The 14808-nt window shown below is 42.1% G+C and overlaps 1 protein-coding gene across 2 annotated transcripts in view; it reads left to right on the top strand.

Annotated features, from left to right (window-relative positions):
* The window catches only part of VWF (von Willebrand factor), a 232140-nt gene that overhangs the window by 160454 nt on the left and 56878 nt on the right, over window positions 1–14808 (top strand). For both annotated transcript variants that reach the window (XM_039539548.1, XM_039539538.1), the window contains 3 exons: window positions 822–1042; window positions 2493–2685; window positions 5694–6035. In XM_039539548.1, the coding sequence (XP_039395482.1) occupies window positions 822–1042; window positions 2493–2685; window positions 5694–6035 (756 nt within the window). The remainder of the gene's footprint in view (window positions 1–821; window positions 1043–2492; window positions 2686–5693; window positions 6036–14808) is intronic.

The raw sequence follows: 14808 nt of genomic DNA, 5'->3' as shown, positions 1-14808 counted from the left end.
TCCAGCCCCGGAGCACCCACGGAGTCAGTGCCTATGCTTCCCACTGACAACAGTGTATTCTGGGTCAGGCTCAAAATGAATTGGAAGAGATATTGACAATGACAAAGACATGTCTGTAGCCAATGCTGTGATAAACTACCTAAAGGTTTGTTAACTAGGAAAGAGAAAAAAGAGAGTTATTTAAAGGTTGAAGTGACCAAACATATACATACAAATAAGTTATAATCTAAATCCTAAGAGTGACAGAGTTTTAGTGATTCAAAATGTCTTTCTCTGTTTTCAGTTTAGTGTCTCTGGCCCTGTGAGAATTCAAACAGCAAAGAGATGGGCAATTTTCCTTTCTTTCTTTTATTTCCTTCATTCTGCCTTGAAGACCATTGGATGAGCTTCCTTGCATGTAACATTTTGAAGGTTCAATAGGGCCATTCCCCAGTCCCTAGTATTGCAATGTTCCTGGATGGCCCATCTGATTCTGATAGTTCTTCAGGATGGGCGGCACGGGAGGGGGAACACTCTTCCCATAGGAGTTCACGAGTTTAGAGCAAACATTTTCAAAGTTATAAAGCAAAATGTATATATTTCCTTATAGCATGGAGTACAGACATTACAAATAAGATTAATGCATGCAGCAACTCACTAACATTCTATGCAGTGTAAACATTAAATACATTTTTATAAGACTAACACTTCTTCTGAGCAACACTAACACATACATGAACTAGTTTGGTCTCCAGCTAATGTCTGCAGCCTTGGCAAGAGCTGGCACCTGGACTGCCAGCGTCACAGAGATAATGATCTTTTTTCTCTCTTCACCTTTGCAGGCAAGTGCATGGGCAGCTCGACCCGACATATTGTCACCTTTGACGGGCTGGCTTTTAAACTGACTGGCAATTGCTCCTACACCTTGTTTCAAGACAAAGAGCATGATATTGAAATGATTCTCCACAATGGGGCTTGCAGTTCAACACCAAAATTAAACTGTATGAATGCCATAGAAGTGAAGCACCATGGCAAATCAATACAGCTCTCTGGAGATATGACAGTAAGCCATGAGCAATTAAATAGCTGTACGATTCTCTGGTCAAATGACAATATTCCAGATTATGAGAACAGAGTTATGCTCTCCTTTTTCAGTATTTATATTGCAGTGCTGTTTTTTTTCTATTGACAGTGTTTTATTTCTTATGCTGCTAAAATCTTTATCATTTTTTATTCCAGAATAAAGTCCCTGCCCATATGATGCACCAAATTTGCTTCTTTGCACTGTTCTGGCAATGCAAAGAGGATGGAATCTGGCACTCCCTGCCTGGATAGGAATTCTGGGAACAGGCAGGCAGGTGTAGCCAGAACATGTTGCACTCTGGTTCTTTTCAACTGGTGAATGGTCCCATGTGGGTTATTGTCAACTAGTGCATATTAGAGCAGCCCATGAGCTGTTCTAACCTGTGCAAAGGGTGCAACCAGAGAGAATCAGGGAGCCATAACTGGCTTCCTGACCTCTCACGCAACAGCTGCATTGAGTGGATCTCAGCCCTAGCAGATAATCTGCCCCAATGTGTCTAACGTTCACTTTATAGACAAACAGGTGTTAATTTAATAGTCATGGATGTTACTGTTCAAAGCTTTAATACAATTTTAGGAAACTCAGACACACAAGTATTGACTAAAATACAAGGCAGAGCTAACTAGAACTATTCACACCCTTGCATAACAGCATAATATATGAACAGTAGACTATAGAAAGGTTCAGTGTCTGCTCCAAGTCAGATACAATTACAAAGGTTACCTCATACCACAGCTAAAACAATGTCTGCAATGCCATCTATGTTTTGTAGTCCTATATCACCATCAGGTTCTTTCATTGTTGCCCATAGTTTCTTGTCAATGGATGGGATGATTTTTGTGGCCATACAGAACTTCTTCAGTAAATAGAAGAGAACTATTTGTTCCAAATTCAAGGCTAATTATGATATTTGGATCTGATCCTCTAAGGTGCTGTATGGCCTCAACTCTCACTGGAATTTGAGGGTGCTCAGCATCCAGGAGAAGGCATGGAACACCTTACAGGACTGGACTATTAGCCAGTAAATACATATGTGATGCTGCAAATGGGAAAGTGCGGACTCACAAAACAGGAGCACACACTCCATTTCATGCATTTCTACACTCAGAGCAGAGATCTGCTTGCAGCTTGAACTGGTCTCTATATTATTTGTGTTCTCTTGGCTTTAATCAACTCAGTTGGCTCTTCAGTCCCTTATGAAGTTAAAATGTGTTTAGGAATATCTAGACTCTATAAACTTTAATTTATTTTGGTTGGTTGGTAGAACTGACGGAGTATTCTCACCCTAGGGTGACCAGACAGCAAATGTGAAAAATCGGGACGGGGGGTGGGGGGTAATAGGAGCCTATATAAGAAAAAGACTCAAAAATCGGGACTGTCCCTATAAAATAGGGACATCTGGTCACTCTATCTCACCCTCTTGAAACAGGTTGCTGTTAATGGAGAAATGACTACTATTCCTTACACTGATGATTACTTTGAAGTCACCATTTATGGAGCAATAATGCATGAGATCAGGTTCTCCCAGCTTGGACATATTTTCACATTCACTCCAAGAAACAATGAATTTATCCTTCAACTTAACCCAAGGAGCTTTTCTTCACAAATATATGGCCTTTGCGGTAAGTTTTAAAATTACCTCTTTCAGCTGCCTTGTTTGAGGCTGTAATTATTATTGAGGTTTCTTGTAACCCGGCAGAGCCAAGAAGTATGTGTGGGCCTCCACTCTGCATGCATCTCTGTGTGAGGTAATCCATGTGCCCATATAGAACCTCAGAAAAAACAGCGGGGAGCTGTATAGACTTAGGTATAGATCAGGGGGTCTCAAACTTCATTGCACCATGACTCCCTTCTGACAACAAAAATTACTACATGAAGGACTGACGTCTGAGCCCACCTGAGCCCTGCTGCCCTGAGTGGGGAGGCCAAAGACGAAGGCCAAGCCCCACCATCCTAGGCAGGGGAGCCAGAGCTGAAGACCAAGTCCCGCCGCACAGAGCTAAAGCCCTGCGGCTTCAGTCCCGGGCTGTGGAGCTCAGGCTTCACCTTCGGTCCTAGGCCCCAGCAAGTATAATGCCAGCCCTGGTGACCCCATTAAAATGGGGTTGCGACCCACTTTGGGGTCCTGTCCTACAGTTTGAGAACTGCTGCTATAGGTATAGGCATAGATACCATACGTAGGCCTGATCCTACAGGCTATTCCACCTAGCTCTCTCTTGGTATCTCTACATAGCAAAAAACTCTCTGTGACTGCTAGTTTCAGGGCCTAGATCAACTCACAGAGTTGGAGCTGCAGGGCTATAAAGGGCAGTGTAATTGTTCCCAGTCAAGCTGGAGCTCAGGCTCTGAGACACATCACCCTCGCTGAGTTTCAGAGCCCAGGCTCCAGCCTGAACTTGAACATCTAGATTGCTATTTTAACCCTGGGCTCAAGTCCTGTGAGTGCAAGACACTTGACCTGAGCTCTGAGACTTGCTGCCATGGGTTTTTTGCTGTGTCGATGTGACACATCCCTAGAGATATAGGTGGAATAGCTTGCAGGATTGGGCCTACATAAGGAATTCTATTGTGTGTGTGTGTGTATATATATATATATATATATATATATATATATATATATATAACAGTGCTAGATGGGGTTTAAAAAACACCTCATACCAGGATAGTTTATGACAATGGTATTCCTACATCATACCCCTTGCTTATTTGCTCCCATCACAAATGCTTGTATGTTTCTGGAAAAAAATCCTTTGGGCTTGAAATTTTCCATTCTTAATCTCCGCCTAGGGGTGAAATTCTTTGGGAAGTTTAAAAAAAATCCCAACATCCCTTTTTGAGTTATGGAAGACTGAAAAGAATCCTACTTTTTCAAGGTTTTAAGATGGCTTTTTTTCTTACCAGTAACTCATGTTACTTTCCATGTTGGAAAAGAGCCATCTAACTTGGTAAATAAATGGTTCTGAGCTAAGGGGCAGGGCTTTTCTTCAGTTTGTGGAGGGAACATTCAATTTTGAAGTAATATGTTATTGGGGCATTACCTCTGCCCTCAAAAATTAACTGTGACATTCTTGAAAATTTCAAAAAAATCCTAAAAATGTGCAGGAAAATAAAGAAATGCAAACTGAAAAGGGTGAAATTGAACACATGCAAGTACAAACAGTTCTCTGGGATGCAACAAAGGCAACTCTAAGTCGTTAATCAAATTTAGGAATTGTATCTTCATCTGTGTTTGGAAAGTACCTGCCACATTTAAACTAACAATATATAATAATAACAATATATAATAATAATTCAGCAATGTCGTCCTTGGGAGGATTGGTTTGAAGGAACAAGCAAATGGATTGTTAGGAACAATAACACCAGCTTCTGCTTGACAAGGTGAAATAGTTAATAGAATTGTAACTTTTAACCCAAACACTAAATGCATTAACACTTTGCACCAGTAGAACCACAGGATCTGGTAGCCACTGATGTTATCGCTGACACTTGACAGCATATAGCTTGATTTTTGGCTTTGTCCCAGGTACATCTTTTCTGACAGTTATCTTGTTCAGACCAGTTCTTTTCCCAGCATAGGACATTTAAATGCTACCTGCAAAGGGGGATCTTGCCCCCCATTTTTTATGATGTATAAAGAAGACATGAAAAGTGTAGGGTGTGAGTGTGTATGTGTGTGTTTGGATTTTTTCTATTTGCTTTTTCCTTAGCGATGTCAAGTCTGGTCTTCCTTGTTTACAATGGAGGGCCTGGTAGAGATCTCAGCTATATGTTACATTCTGTAATTCTCTCCCCTTAGTTGAAGAAGTTTGCGGTGTCTTGAATCTTTATTCCAGAACTCTTTTTTTCACAAGCGCTTTTTTCAGTGTTTTGAGTTAAATAGGTGTAAACAAAAATCAGCAAAACACATATAGTTTTAAACAGTCAGACTAAAAACCCCTTCCTCTCTCAGGGTGTGTCTGCATTGCACACTAAATCTGGGCTCTGACTCAGGTTTGTGCCACAGCCACACACAAGTCAGGCTGACTCGGGTTACCAAGCACTCAGGTCCTGGGTCCTAGGACTCTGCTGAGGGGTGGAGGGAAGAGGGGTCAGAACCTGAGTCCCCCTGTGACTTGGGTCCAAGCCCTGTCATTTTGTAGTGTGGTCACAGGTCAAGCTACAGACCCAAGTCAGAGGGTCTGTGTAGTGCAGTACGGATGCATTAGCCTGGCCATGAGACCTGGGTCCAGCAATTATAAATACAGGTTTAAAATCCAATGTGGACGCTCAAGTTGGAAACACCGAGTCCACAAGTACAGGTGCCACAGACTTGGGCTTAGTGTGCACTGTAGATATATCCTTGATGGCTCAGCTTTCATTCTCTTGGGATGCCATCATCTCACTGGTTCTCAAGGCATCCATAGAATACCAAATAAACCCGGGATTTCTAACCTAATAAACAAGTAAAAAACATCCTAAGATTTTTAGGCCTTTATAGATCATAAAGAAGCAATAAGGAGCAAAACCCATTCTCCCTCCCCTTGCAGCTCAACTTTTGAGCCTGAAGGAGCTCTGTTTACCTTGTCTCTGTTTGCTCAAAATTGTTTGACTGCTGATGGTTTTTAATCCTTCTTCTTTCTCACTTACCTAGGGGTTTGTGACCAAAACAATGACAATGACTTCATGTTAAGAAATGGCTCTGTCACATCTGACAGCAGCACATTTATTCAAGAATGGACTGTGAAAGAACCAGGCAAAATCTGTGAAATCAAGAGAGATGACAGATGCACCGAACATGCCACTACCAAGTGCAACATTCTGCGCTCACCTCAGTTTGCAAAATGCCATGGAATAATCTCTCCAGACATTTTCTATTCTGCATGTGAAGAAAACAGCTGCTATGAGGATGAAATTTGTGAGGTTATAGCTTCCTACGCTCACGTTTGCCAAAAAAATGGGATTTGCGTCGCTTGGAGATCACCAGAGTTTTGTGGTAATGGTTTCATTATGCACTAAAATTCATGCAGAAACTAACACAGTGAATTACTTGGTACCACTATTCCCATTGTCTCCAATTTGTCTGCATAGTGTGAATATCTTAATCCTATGTCATAGGACAGAAGTGCCAGTTTAAATTTCCAGTGTAAGTAATGTTCCATGTTAGATAATTACTTCAACGTGCAGCCTAATTTGAATTTATTCCTCACTATCCATTCAACTGCTATGTATAGAAAAAGGTGCATCAGTAAAATACATGTTCTTGTTAATTGTGCAGAACAGAGGGTAGCAGACAGGGACAGCTGAAAATATGTAGGGCCTAGGAAGATCATGCAGAAGGCGAATATTGCTATATGAGAGTGTACAATTATGCAGACCTACCCACCCCCCACGACCTTCCATACCAAATATTAATCTGCGACCTTGTCTGTACTGGGAATCGTCCCTGATTCCAGTAATTGATGGCAGCTGCAGATGTAGCTGCATCAGTACAGAACCTACGTGAAGATAAGGAAAGTTACAATTTACACCAATGGTACTTACCCCTGCTTCTCATTAGGACACACTCCATTGGTGCAAATCATGGCTTTCCTTGACTATCCTTGGATTCTGCACTGGTGACCATCAATTGCTGGTACCAGGGCAAATTCCCTGTGTAGACCAAGCATATGGCTTTCAGTGTGTGAGAAAACAGGCTATTGCTTGGTAGCCTGTAGCAGAGAAGTTCAGAAACACCCACTATATGCGTCACATTCCCCTCCCAAAGCAGTGCCAGTTACGCTGCAAGTTACTGACCAAGTCAGTAGTAAATTTCTCTGCATGCTCTGTGATCCCCATTGTCCATGTGTTGGAGGGGAAGAGGTCACAGGTGTGCAGCCATTGATTGTGGGGCAGGGGAGAATATGGCAAGGGTGTTAGCAGAGCAGATGGCCAGAGATATGTAGAGAGATGAAAGATGCGTGTCTGGCCTGGGATCAATAGGTTTCTTATGTCTTTACTCATCCTCAATTCTCATCTGCTTGCATGACTTTCTACTTATGACCACTATTCAGACCGATAGACCTACCACAGAGGAAGACATCACATGCACTAAACAGTTGCATTGCACATGGGCCCAGCGATGGGCACTACGTGTGAACCTCCACAAATAAAGCTAAGTGACTATTGGGGCTGCTGATGCCATGGATTGTCCCCATGGATATTCCTGCCTTTGGTGCAAGGCTCGCTCTGCTAGGATATGCAGATGCAGCACTGGCTCTCTCAATCTTTTTTGTTTCCAGCCCTCTATTTATGATGGATATGAACATGGGCTACCTTCCCTCCATATATTCCCATAGATGGTCACCATGTCCCAGTCATTCTTGTTCTCTGTGTCTGCCTCCCTCTTTATTATCTTCCCCCATTCTCTTTTCTCTCTCTTTTTTTCTCCCCCTTTTCTGTGCATTTTCTGTATGGTTTCCCCCAGTTTTTATATTTTTGCATTTTATCTTGATTTTTTCCTTCCCATTCCGTAGTCACTCTCCATCCCACAGGTTGAGAACCAACCCCCTAAGGACTAGACGTAACAAAAGTGCGGTCCGTCCAGTATCCACATTGCACGGCACTATAAGAGGAATCACATGGATTGTTTTTCTTCATGTTTAAGGTCCAAATTGAGTGGAACATTGAAGAAAAAAAAGAGGAAGGTGAATTTGGCTTGATCCTTAAGTTAATGTCTTACATCTTTTTCAATGCAAGTTTTGGAGAACATTATTGATACAGATAAATCTTTTAAGAAACAACACACTCCAAACATTATATGGCATATAATCCTAGAAAATGGAGAGAGAAGATAGCCTGTCATTGCTTAGATTTTGGACTTCAACCAGACTTTCCAAATCGCAACATTCAAGGTAGAATGCCAAAGAGGCTTCTTAATAACCTCTCTGCATTCCTCAAATTCCCTGCTTATGATGCACTTTAGCAGGACACCCAAAGAACTCCCCAGTTTAACTACAAGTTACATAAAACAGTCATTGGTGTCTTAACAATGGCATCTTCTTCTTCTTCTTCTTTTCTTCTTCCTCTCTCTCTCTCTCTCTTTTTTAAAGCAGTTGCATGTGTATAGCTGCCAAAAATAAATTGTTGATTACTGGGACATTGTACAGAATACATTAACGATTCAATAGACAGCATAGCTTAATCATTATATAACATTACAAACCTATAAACAATGGCACTGCAATAGATAAGATTTTTTTTCAGTGAATCCAGGCTATTTATACAGGGCTAAATTAGACACCAGCCCATATTGGGGCAGGGCAGAATGGCAACACTTCAGCAGCACAAGTCTTCCCTGAGCTCCCAGCTGGGCAGGGTGAATATGTCTGCTTGCAACATCCCTTAAGGGGGTGTAGCATGCTCTCCATTCCATGCCAGCCCAGCACCACTGGTCAATTCAGTAGGGGCATAGCCATACTCCAACGTCCTTCTCCCTCTCCCTGCCCTCTTCGGGATGTGGGGGCACTGGTAGGAAACAGTTCTTGTGTTCATGGGAATGCATGGACTAGAACTGTAGCTGACCCTGGTATGGGAATACAAAGACTCCTTGTACACTCCTCCCCACACTGAGCACAGCTGCACTTAAGCAGCCCACCGTCTAGCCCACAGTAAGCTGTACTAGCTGTATAACTTCAGGGCACAGAACATGTATACCTTTAATGTGCTTACCCATTTTGTTAGGTATTTGCTGAAGAGTGCAGTAGAATTAGTATATGGTTTAATACAAAGATCATGGAGACTTTCATCATGTTTGGGTGGAAGGGAAGCTTAGTTACCTGAAAATCTGATTGCTTATACATCTGTTGACCTAGCCTATGAGCATCCATGTTGCAAATGAGCAATATTACAAAAAGTGTATCTTACACAGTAGCAGGGCTTTTACTTATGAAAAGTTAGTCATCTCTGAATAGGATCTGTCCATAAGCAAAGTTGTGTCTTTTAAAAAACAATTAAAATCTTAGGCTGGCTAGTTATTTCCAGGGATGGGTTTGAACCAGTACTGCAGGTCTGAATGTGTCCATGAGCTCTGTGAATGTTTCAGTCCAGATTGCATATTCTGGATCCATCTTCCATTGGAGCCAGGCCTGGAAAAGGACTGTGACACTGTGGGCTTCAGACGTGTAAACTGGTCCCCTTCCTCAGCTTCACCTCTCGTTCCCTCCACCTGCCCTGGGACCAACACCATCCGTGCTGCCTTTTGGGAAGGGCCCCCCAGTCTTCCATTTCCCCCCTAGAACTCTTCAGGGTTATAAGCAGGCCCCCTCTAGGTGCTACCAGATCTGACCCACCTCCAGATTTCCACAGGGGGTTTCTAGTGTAAAAGTAGTTCTCATGAATTTTTTTACAGTTTTGGTTGAAATCCAGAGCTATATTGTAATTGGGCTAAAAATCCAAACTTCTTGTTGTGACAGCTCTCTGTCACCCCATTTCTTGTTATCCATCTAGCTGTGTATATGTAAGTGATATCTGAAGGCACCTTCCATGGTGGGTATTAAATACTTGTTTCTAAGTGCAAGCCCATCAACTCTTCTCCAGTTCTCAGAGGTGGAGTGTAATCTGTAATACAGCAATGGAGAAATAAAGAACCACCAAACTCTAAAATAATGGTCCAGTTTGGCAGCCATTGAGGACTGAAAAGGGAAGGAATCAGCACAGCAAGGTTTCTTGCAGTGGTTTCAGTGGATATGGTTGCTGTGAGATATTCACTTTTGGAAACACTGCAAAGATAGTACCATTGTTAGATTGTCTTGCACATATCCTAGTAATTAAATAACTTGCAAGTAGGGATATTTGAAAAAAAAATCAAATTAAATTTTCCTGTTGAAAAATGGGGTTTTATCAGAATTGAAATTTTCCAGAGGAAAAGTGGTTTTGGCAGAATTTTCTGTCAGAAAAATTGAAATGAAATATTTTGCTTTGGGTTGGCATTAATCTGTCCTTCTGAATCACTGCAAAGCCTCTGGGAGTTGAAATTCTGGATTCCGCATGTACCTATTTTCTTTTATTGACCCTACTCTCCATGATCACTCTCTGTGGCTGAGCCACTGTGGTGTGCCATTTGACTCCCACAGAAAGAGACCACAGTGTATCCTGAGAGACTTCCCCATGGGGGTGAATGGGGATATGAGAAGCCTAGAACTACAACTCCCATGAGGCATTGTGGTGGCTCCGGAGAATGCAGAGGCTACTGTCAACTAGACCTGAATCCAAATATTTCATTTCAGCTGAAAACTTTTCCACATTTCTGAATCAAAATTTTTCTTAATTTTTTGTTCCATTGAATGTTTTGATATTTCTACATTTCATTCCAATTTAGGATGAAAACAAATATCAAAATATTGGAGTTTCCTGCAGGATTGAAATCCTCCTTTTTTTTTATCATCCCTGCTTTCAAGAACAAAAAAGGACAGATTATAAATGCCCTCACTTGGTATCAAGTGTCTTCACTTGGAATCCTTGCAGGGTATATCATGTATATGATAGTAACACAATCGATTTATCTATTATCTATCAATCTCTATTTATACCCTGCTCATTACTGCAGTATCTCAGCATGTAACAGAAAGAATGATCACTGCAACATAAAGATCCACATCTGTTTCTGATTATTTTCCTGCATTCCCCTGAGGAAGTTGGGGATTTCTTGTTGTTGTTCCTTCTCCTGCATCTTCTGCCTTTGTTTCCTTCCTTGCTTTAATTTGGCTGCATCACTATGGTAGATGTTGTTAATTATTATTATTTATTATTTGTATTACTGTGGTGCCTCAGAGCCCTACTCACAGACCAACACCCAATTGTGCTAGACACTGTACAGGCACAGAACAAAACGATGATCCTGGAGAGTGAACCTATTTATTTTATGACATCAGTGCTAATTGTAATTTTCTGTTGCAATTTAATTCAGCAGCTGCAAGCAGGAGAAGCTGCAAGCACTTGGGAACTGCAGGGCACACAATAGTGATTCACAGTTCTGTTTGGCAATATTACTGTAACATTGGGGGGACACCCTTTTTTAATAATAAGTGCTGGTGACAAGTGCTGCATTAATAGCCCTGGATCATTTAATATACATGGAACAGATACAGCACAGGCAGCCACTTCCCTATAAAAGTGACCTATAAAAGGTGACTCAGTCTTTACTTAGAGGGACCATTCCCAAGGGTTTGCTCTTTCTCTGCCCCACCTGTGTCTAATATTTGGTTGTCTTCTTGGGAAGGTACAAATATGTGGCCTGAGCCCCTCACCTTTAAAGGCTGGCCACTCCTCAGCTGGTCCTATACTCCTTTTGACTTGAGAAAGAAGGATGATCTAGTGGATAGGATTCTGGACTGCTCAGGGCACCATTAAGTTCATTGTAAAGTGGGCAGGTTGTCTTATTCTTGGCCTCCTGGAACCTTACCTTGAACCCCTTTATCTCATCTCTGCACTGCTGTCTGGTTGTTTGATCCCATGTTCTTCCTCTAGCTGTTGAGATATACTATTGTACAGTTCCATATTCTTCTTCGTAGTGTCAGATGGGCTTTCCTCACTTTGGCCCAAAGCTGCACCAAGATGTATGTGGCCAGGTGGCTGCATGCCGACACATGGGCTCCTTTGAGGGCCATTATTCTACTGTTGCAAACACTGGAGATGAGTGAAGCTGGAGACACTGCAAGTAGGGTGGGACCATGGATATTGAGCAGAGGAATATGCAGGTAGATCACTCTCAGTCAGAGGTCAGAGCACAGGTAGATGACAAGACAGTACACAGGAATGGGTGCCCAATGGGCTTTATGGGAAGGGACTGGAGAACTGTATCTAATTTGTTGTGAGTGCCTGTGTCTATACGTTTTCACTGCATTAACCTTGTGGTAGCAACACACGTTAAAAGCAACTCAGAGTGCCCTACAACTCAGAGTGTGATGACTGCCTCTGTGTGGCACTGACAGAGATGTCTGAATGCATACTGTGTGCAAGAGAAAAACCAGGGCTGAGCATGAGGTATAAACATGAACTGAAGACAAGGCCTATGATTCAAGAGACCAGGTTTCAGTTCCTGGCTCACCGGTCTCCTGTGAGATCTTGGGAAGTCAGGTAATCTATCCGGTGTCTCAATTCCCCATCTCTAAAATCAGGATAATACTCCTTTATCATCACAGGGATGTTGTGCGGACTTACTCTATTACTGATTGTGTGGCATTCTGATACAGTAGTGACCAGGGTCCCACAAATACACAAAGAGAAAGAGGGAAGGAAGATAGTCCGACTTCTCCCTTCTTATGGCCATGCTCACAGGGAAGGTCTTTGGAGGAGGGGCAGGAGTTCCCAGTCTGCCTTTGTCTGGCTGTAGTCCACTGGTTTCCATATGGAACGAGAAGTATTTCCAAATTTAGATGTATGGGATTATTTTACTACAGAAATCATCTGAGATCCTTGCATCTCTATTCGGTCTGCCAGGGCAGATGTTTTCCCTTAGATCCTGCTGTCATTTCAGCCCTGTTCACTGAGTTTCATTCAAGGGGGAAAGCCATGTTTTCTTTCCAAATTCCTGGAAGATTTTTTAAGAATCAGACTTGCTCTAGGTAACATTTTGACATGACTAATGTTAAACCCTTCCTTAACAGCTCTCTTTTACCCTTCAGGTTTACAGCAAGCCAAGACCAGTTTAAGGGAGGAATTAAAGCAATTTCATTGATGCTGGAGGAAGTTTAATATGACACCTATTTTTATTCTTGTTTGCCAGATACTTCTGCCCTAGACAGCACAAGCCTTCTTTCTAGTTCATGATTCAGGGTTACTTTGGAGCTTAGTCACTGCGTGAGTAGGATATGGGGCTGCTGGAGATACGGTGCCTGAGTTGTGCATAAAAGCTGGGAGAACACAGGGTGGGGTGGGGTGCTCTACTTATCTGCGCTGTCCCACTTCAAGTAGCTGGCATGGAAAGGGCTGGTCAGAGCACCACCTTCACTGCTCTCCATCCCCTAAGGGTTTTCTAGTGTCAGTCTCATTGACAGACATCTCAACCAGAAGTGCAAGGACAAAGATTGCACCTGGCTACTGTGCAAAGGGGTTGAGGGGGAAGGAGATAGGCTATTTGCTCCCTTTTCCCTATTTTGTGCACTACTAAGCAGTGGTCCCAGTCTAGCCAAAATAAAATCTACTTGGTTGTAACTAAGCGTATCAGACTCACACTTATCACTGCGCTACAGCTGCAAGGATTTGCAGCCCCTCTGCAATGTGATATTTACTGGTCATTGAAATATTGATGAGCTCATGCTATTGGAGAGGCCCATCAGAAAATAAGCAAAACAAGGCGTAATATTTTTGTTTATAAAAGAGAATGTGGACTTACCATAGAACCACAAAACACCCAGATTCACGAATTCATAGAGATGATCCCATCATCTCTGCTCCATCATTGAACTGGCTTTCACTGAATAATAACTAAGGGCCCTGATTGGTAATTAAGGGTGAGGTCATGAGAACCCTACTGATTACAATGGAAGATGAAGAAGCAATGGGTTTAAATTTCAGTAAGGGAGGTTTAGGTTGGACATTAGAAAAAACTTCTTAACTGTCAGGGTAGTTAAGTCCTGGAATAAATTGCCTAGGGAGGTTGTGGAATCCTTGTCATTGGAGGTTTTTAAGAGCACGTTAGACAAACACCTGTCAGGGTTGGTCTAGATAATACTTAGTCCTGTTTTGAGCGCATTGACTGGACAAGATGACCTCTCGAGGTCCCTTCCAGTCCTATGATTCTGTCTCTGTTCCAGAGGATCTCTGTGGAAAAAGCAGAACCTAATATAGAATATCATCTTTAACTTTTTACTTGGGAATTTAAAATGTCTTATTTTGCTGGGGTCAGAAACATAGTCCCAGGAGCTCATCTCTCTCTCACACACACTATTCCCCAGTAACAATAGTTATTAATAATTGCTAGAGTAATTCAAAGCAAGACTGACCAGCTGCAGCATTTGTCACTGCTTAAATCTGCTGGTAAGACTCTTCAAAATTTGTTACATATTACGTAGATTTACAGGAAATGATACTGACTGTTCTTTTCCCTCCTTGGAAGAAGGAAGCTGCCTTTTTAACACTGCCTGTGCAATCTGGGTCTACAATATCAATGAATAGATTGCATGGAATAATTATGACGGCATCAGAGAAACTGGAACTCAAATTAGATTTCACATGGAATGGTGAAGGCTAATCTGGCAGAAGAACTGGTCTCCTAACTACTTGTTTTTGACCTCTGCTGTTCATTTTATTTAGAGAGTTTAAAATGATTATTTCTCTCTTTAGGACATACAATTATTCAGCATTAGAGGGGTGTAGATAGTGAAACACCCAGCTGTTGAGGAGTGCTGGATTGAGAGGGTGTATGTGTGTGAGTAGTCATTTGTTTCTAGTGCCACACTCGTAGGTACAGTACCGCCAGCAAAAGGTTCCACAGCAGAGCCTGCATTATCTGAAAATCTTGGGGGAGCAGAGAGAACTGAGACTGTAATGGGCTAGAGATGATAGTCATGGGCTCCTAGAATCTCCTGGTTATAATTCCACCACTGAGGTAAAAGGACGTTGGAAGTGATTTTTCTGCTTTTGATGGAGTATTCCCCCTTCCCTTTATGTTACCAACTCAAAAAAAATTGATATTGGACTGTTCAGTCTAGCAGACAAAGGTATAACAAGATCCAAGGGCTGGAAGTTGAAACTAGACTAACTCAGACGTGAAATGAGGCATAAATATT

The sequence above is a fragment of the Mauremys reevesii genome, linkage group 1, assembly GCF_016161935.1.
Source record: "Mauremys reevesii isolate NIE-2019 linkage group 1, ASM1616193v1, whole genome shotgun sequence".
In the NCBI taxonomy this organism is placed as follows: Eukaryota; Metazoa; Chordata; order Testudines; family Geoemydidae; genus Mauremys; species Mauremys reevesii.
The sequence above is the reverse complement of the archived record's forward strand: the minus strand, read 5'-3'. Positions and strand labels throughout refer to the sequence as shown.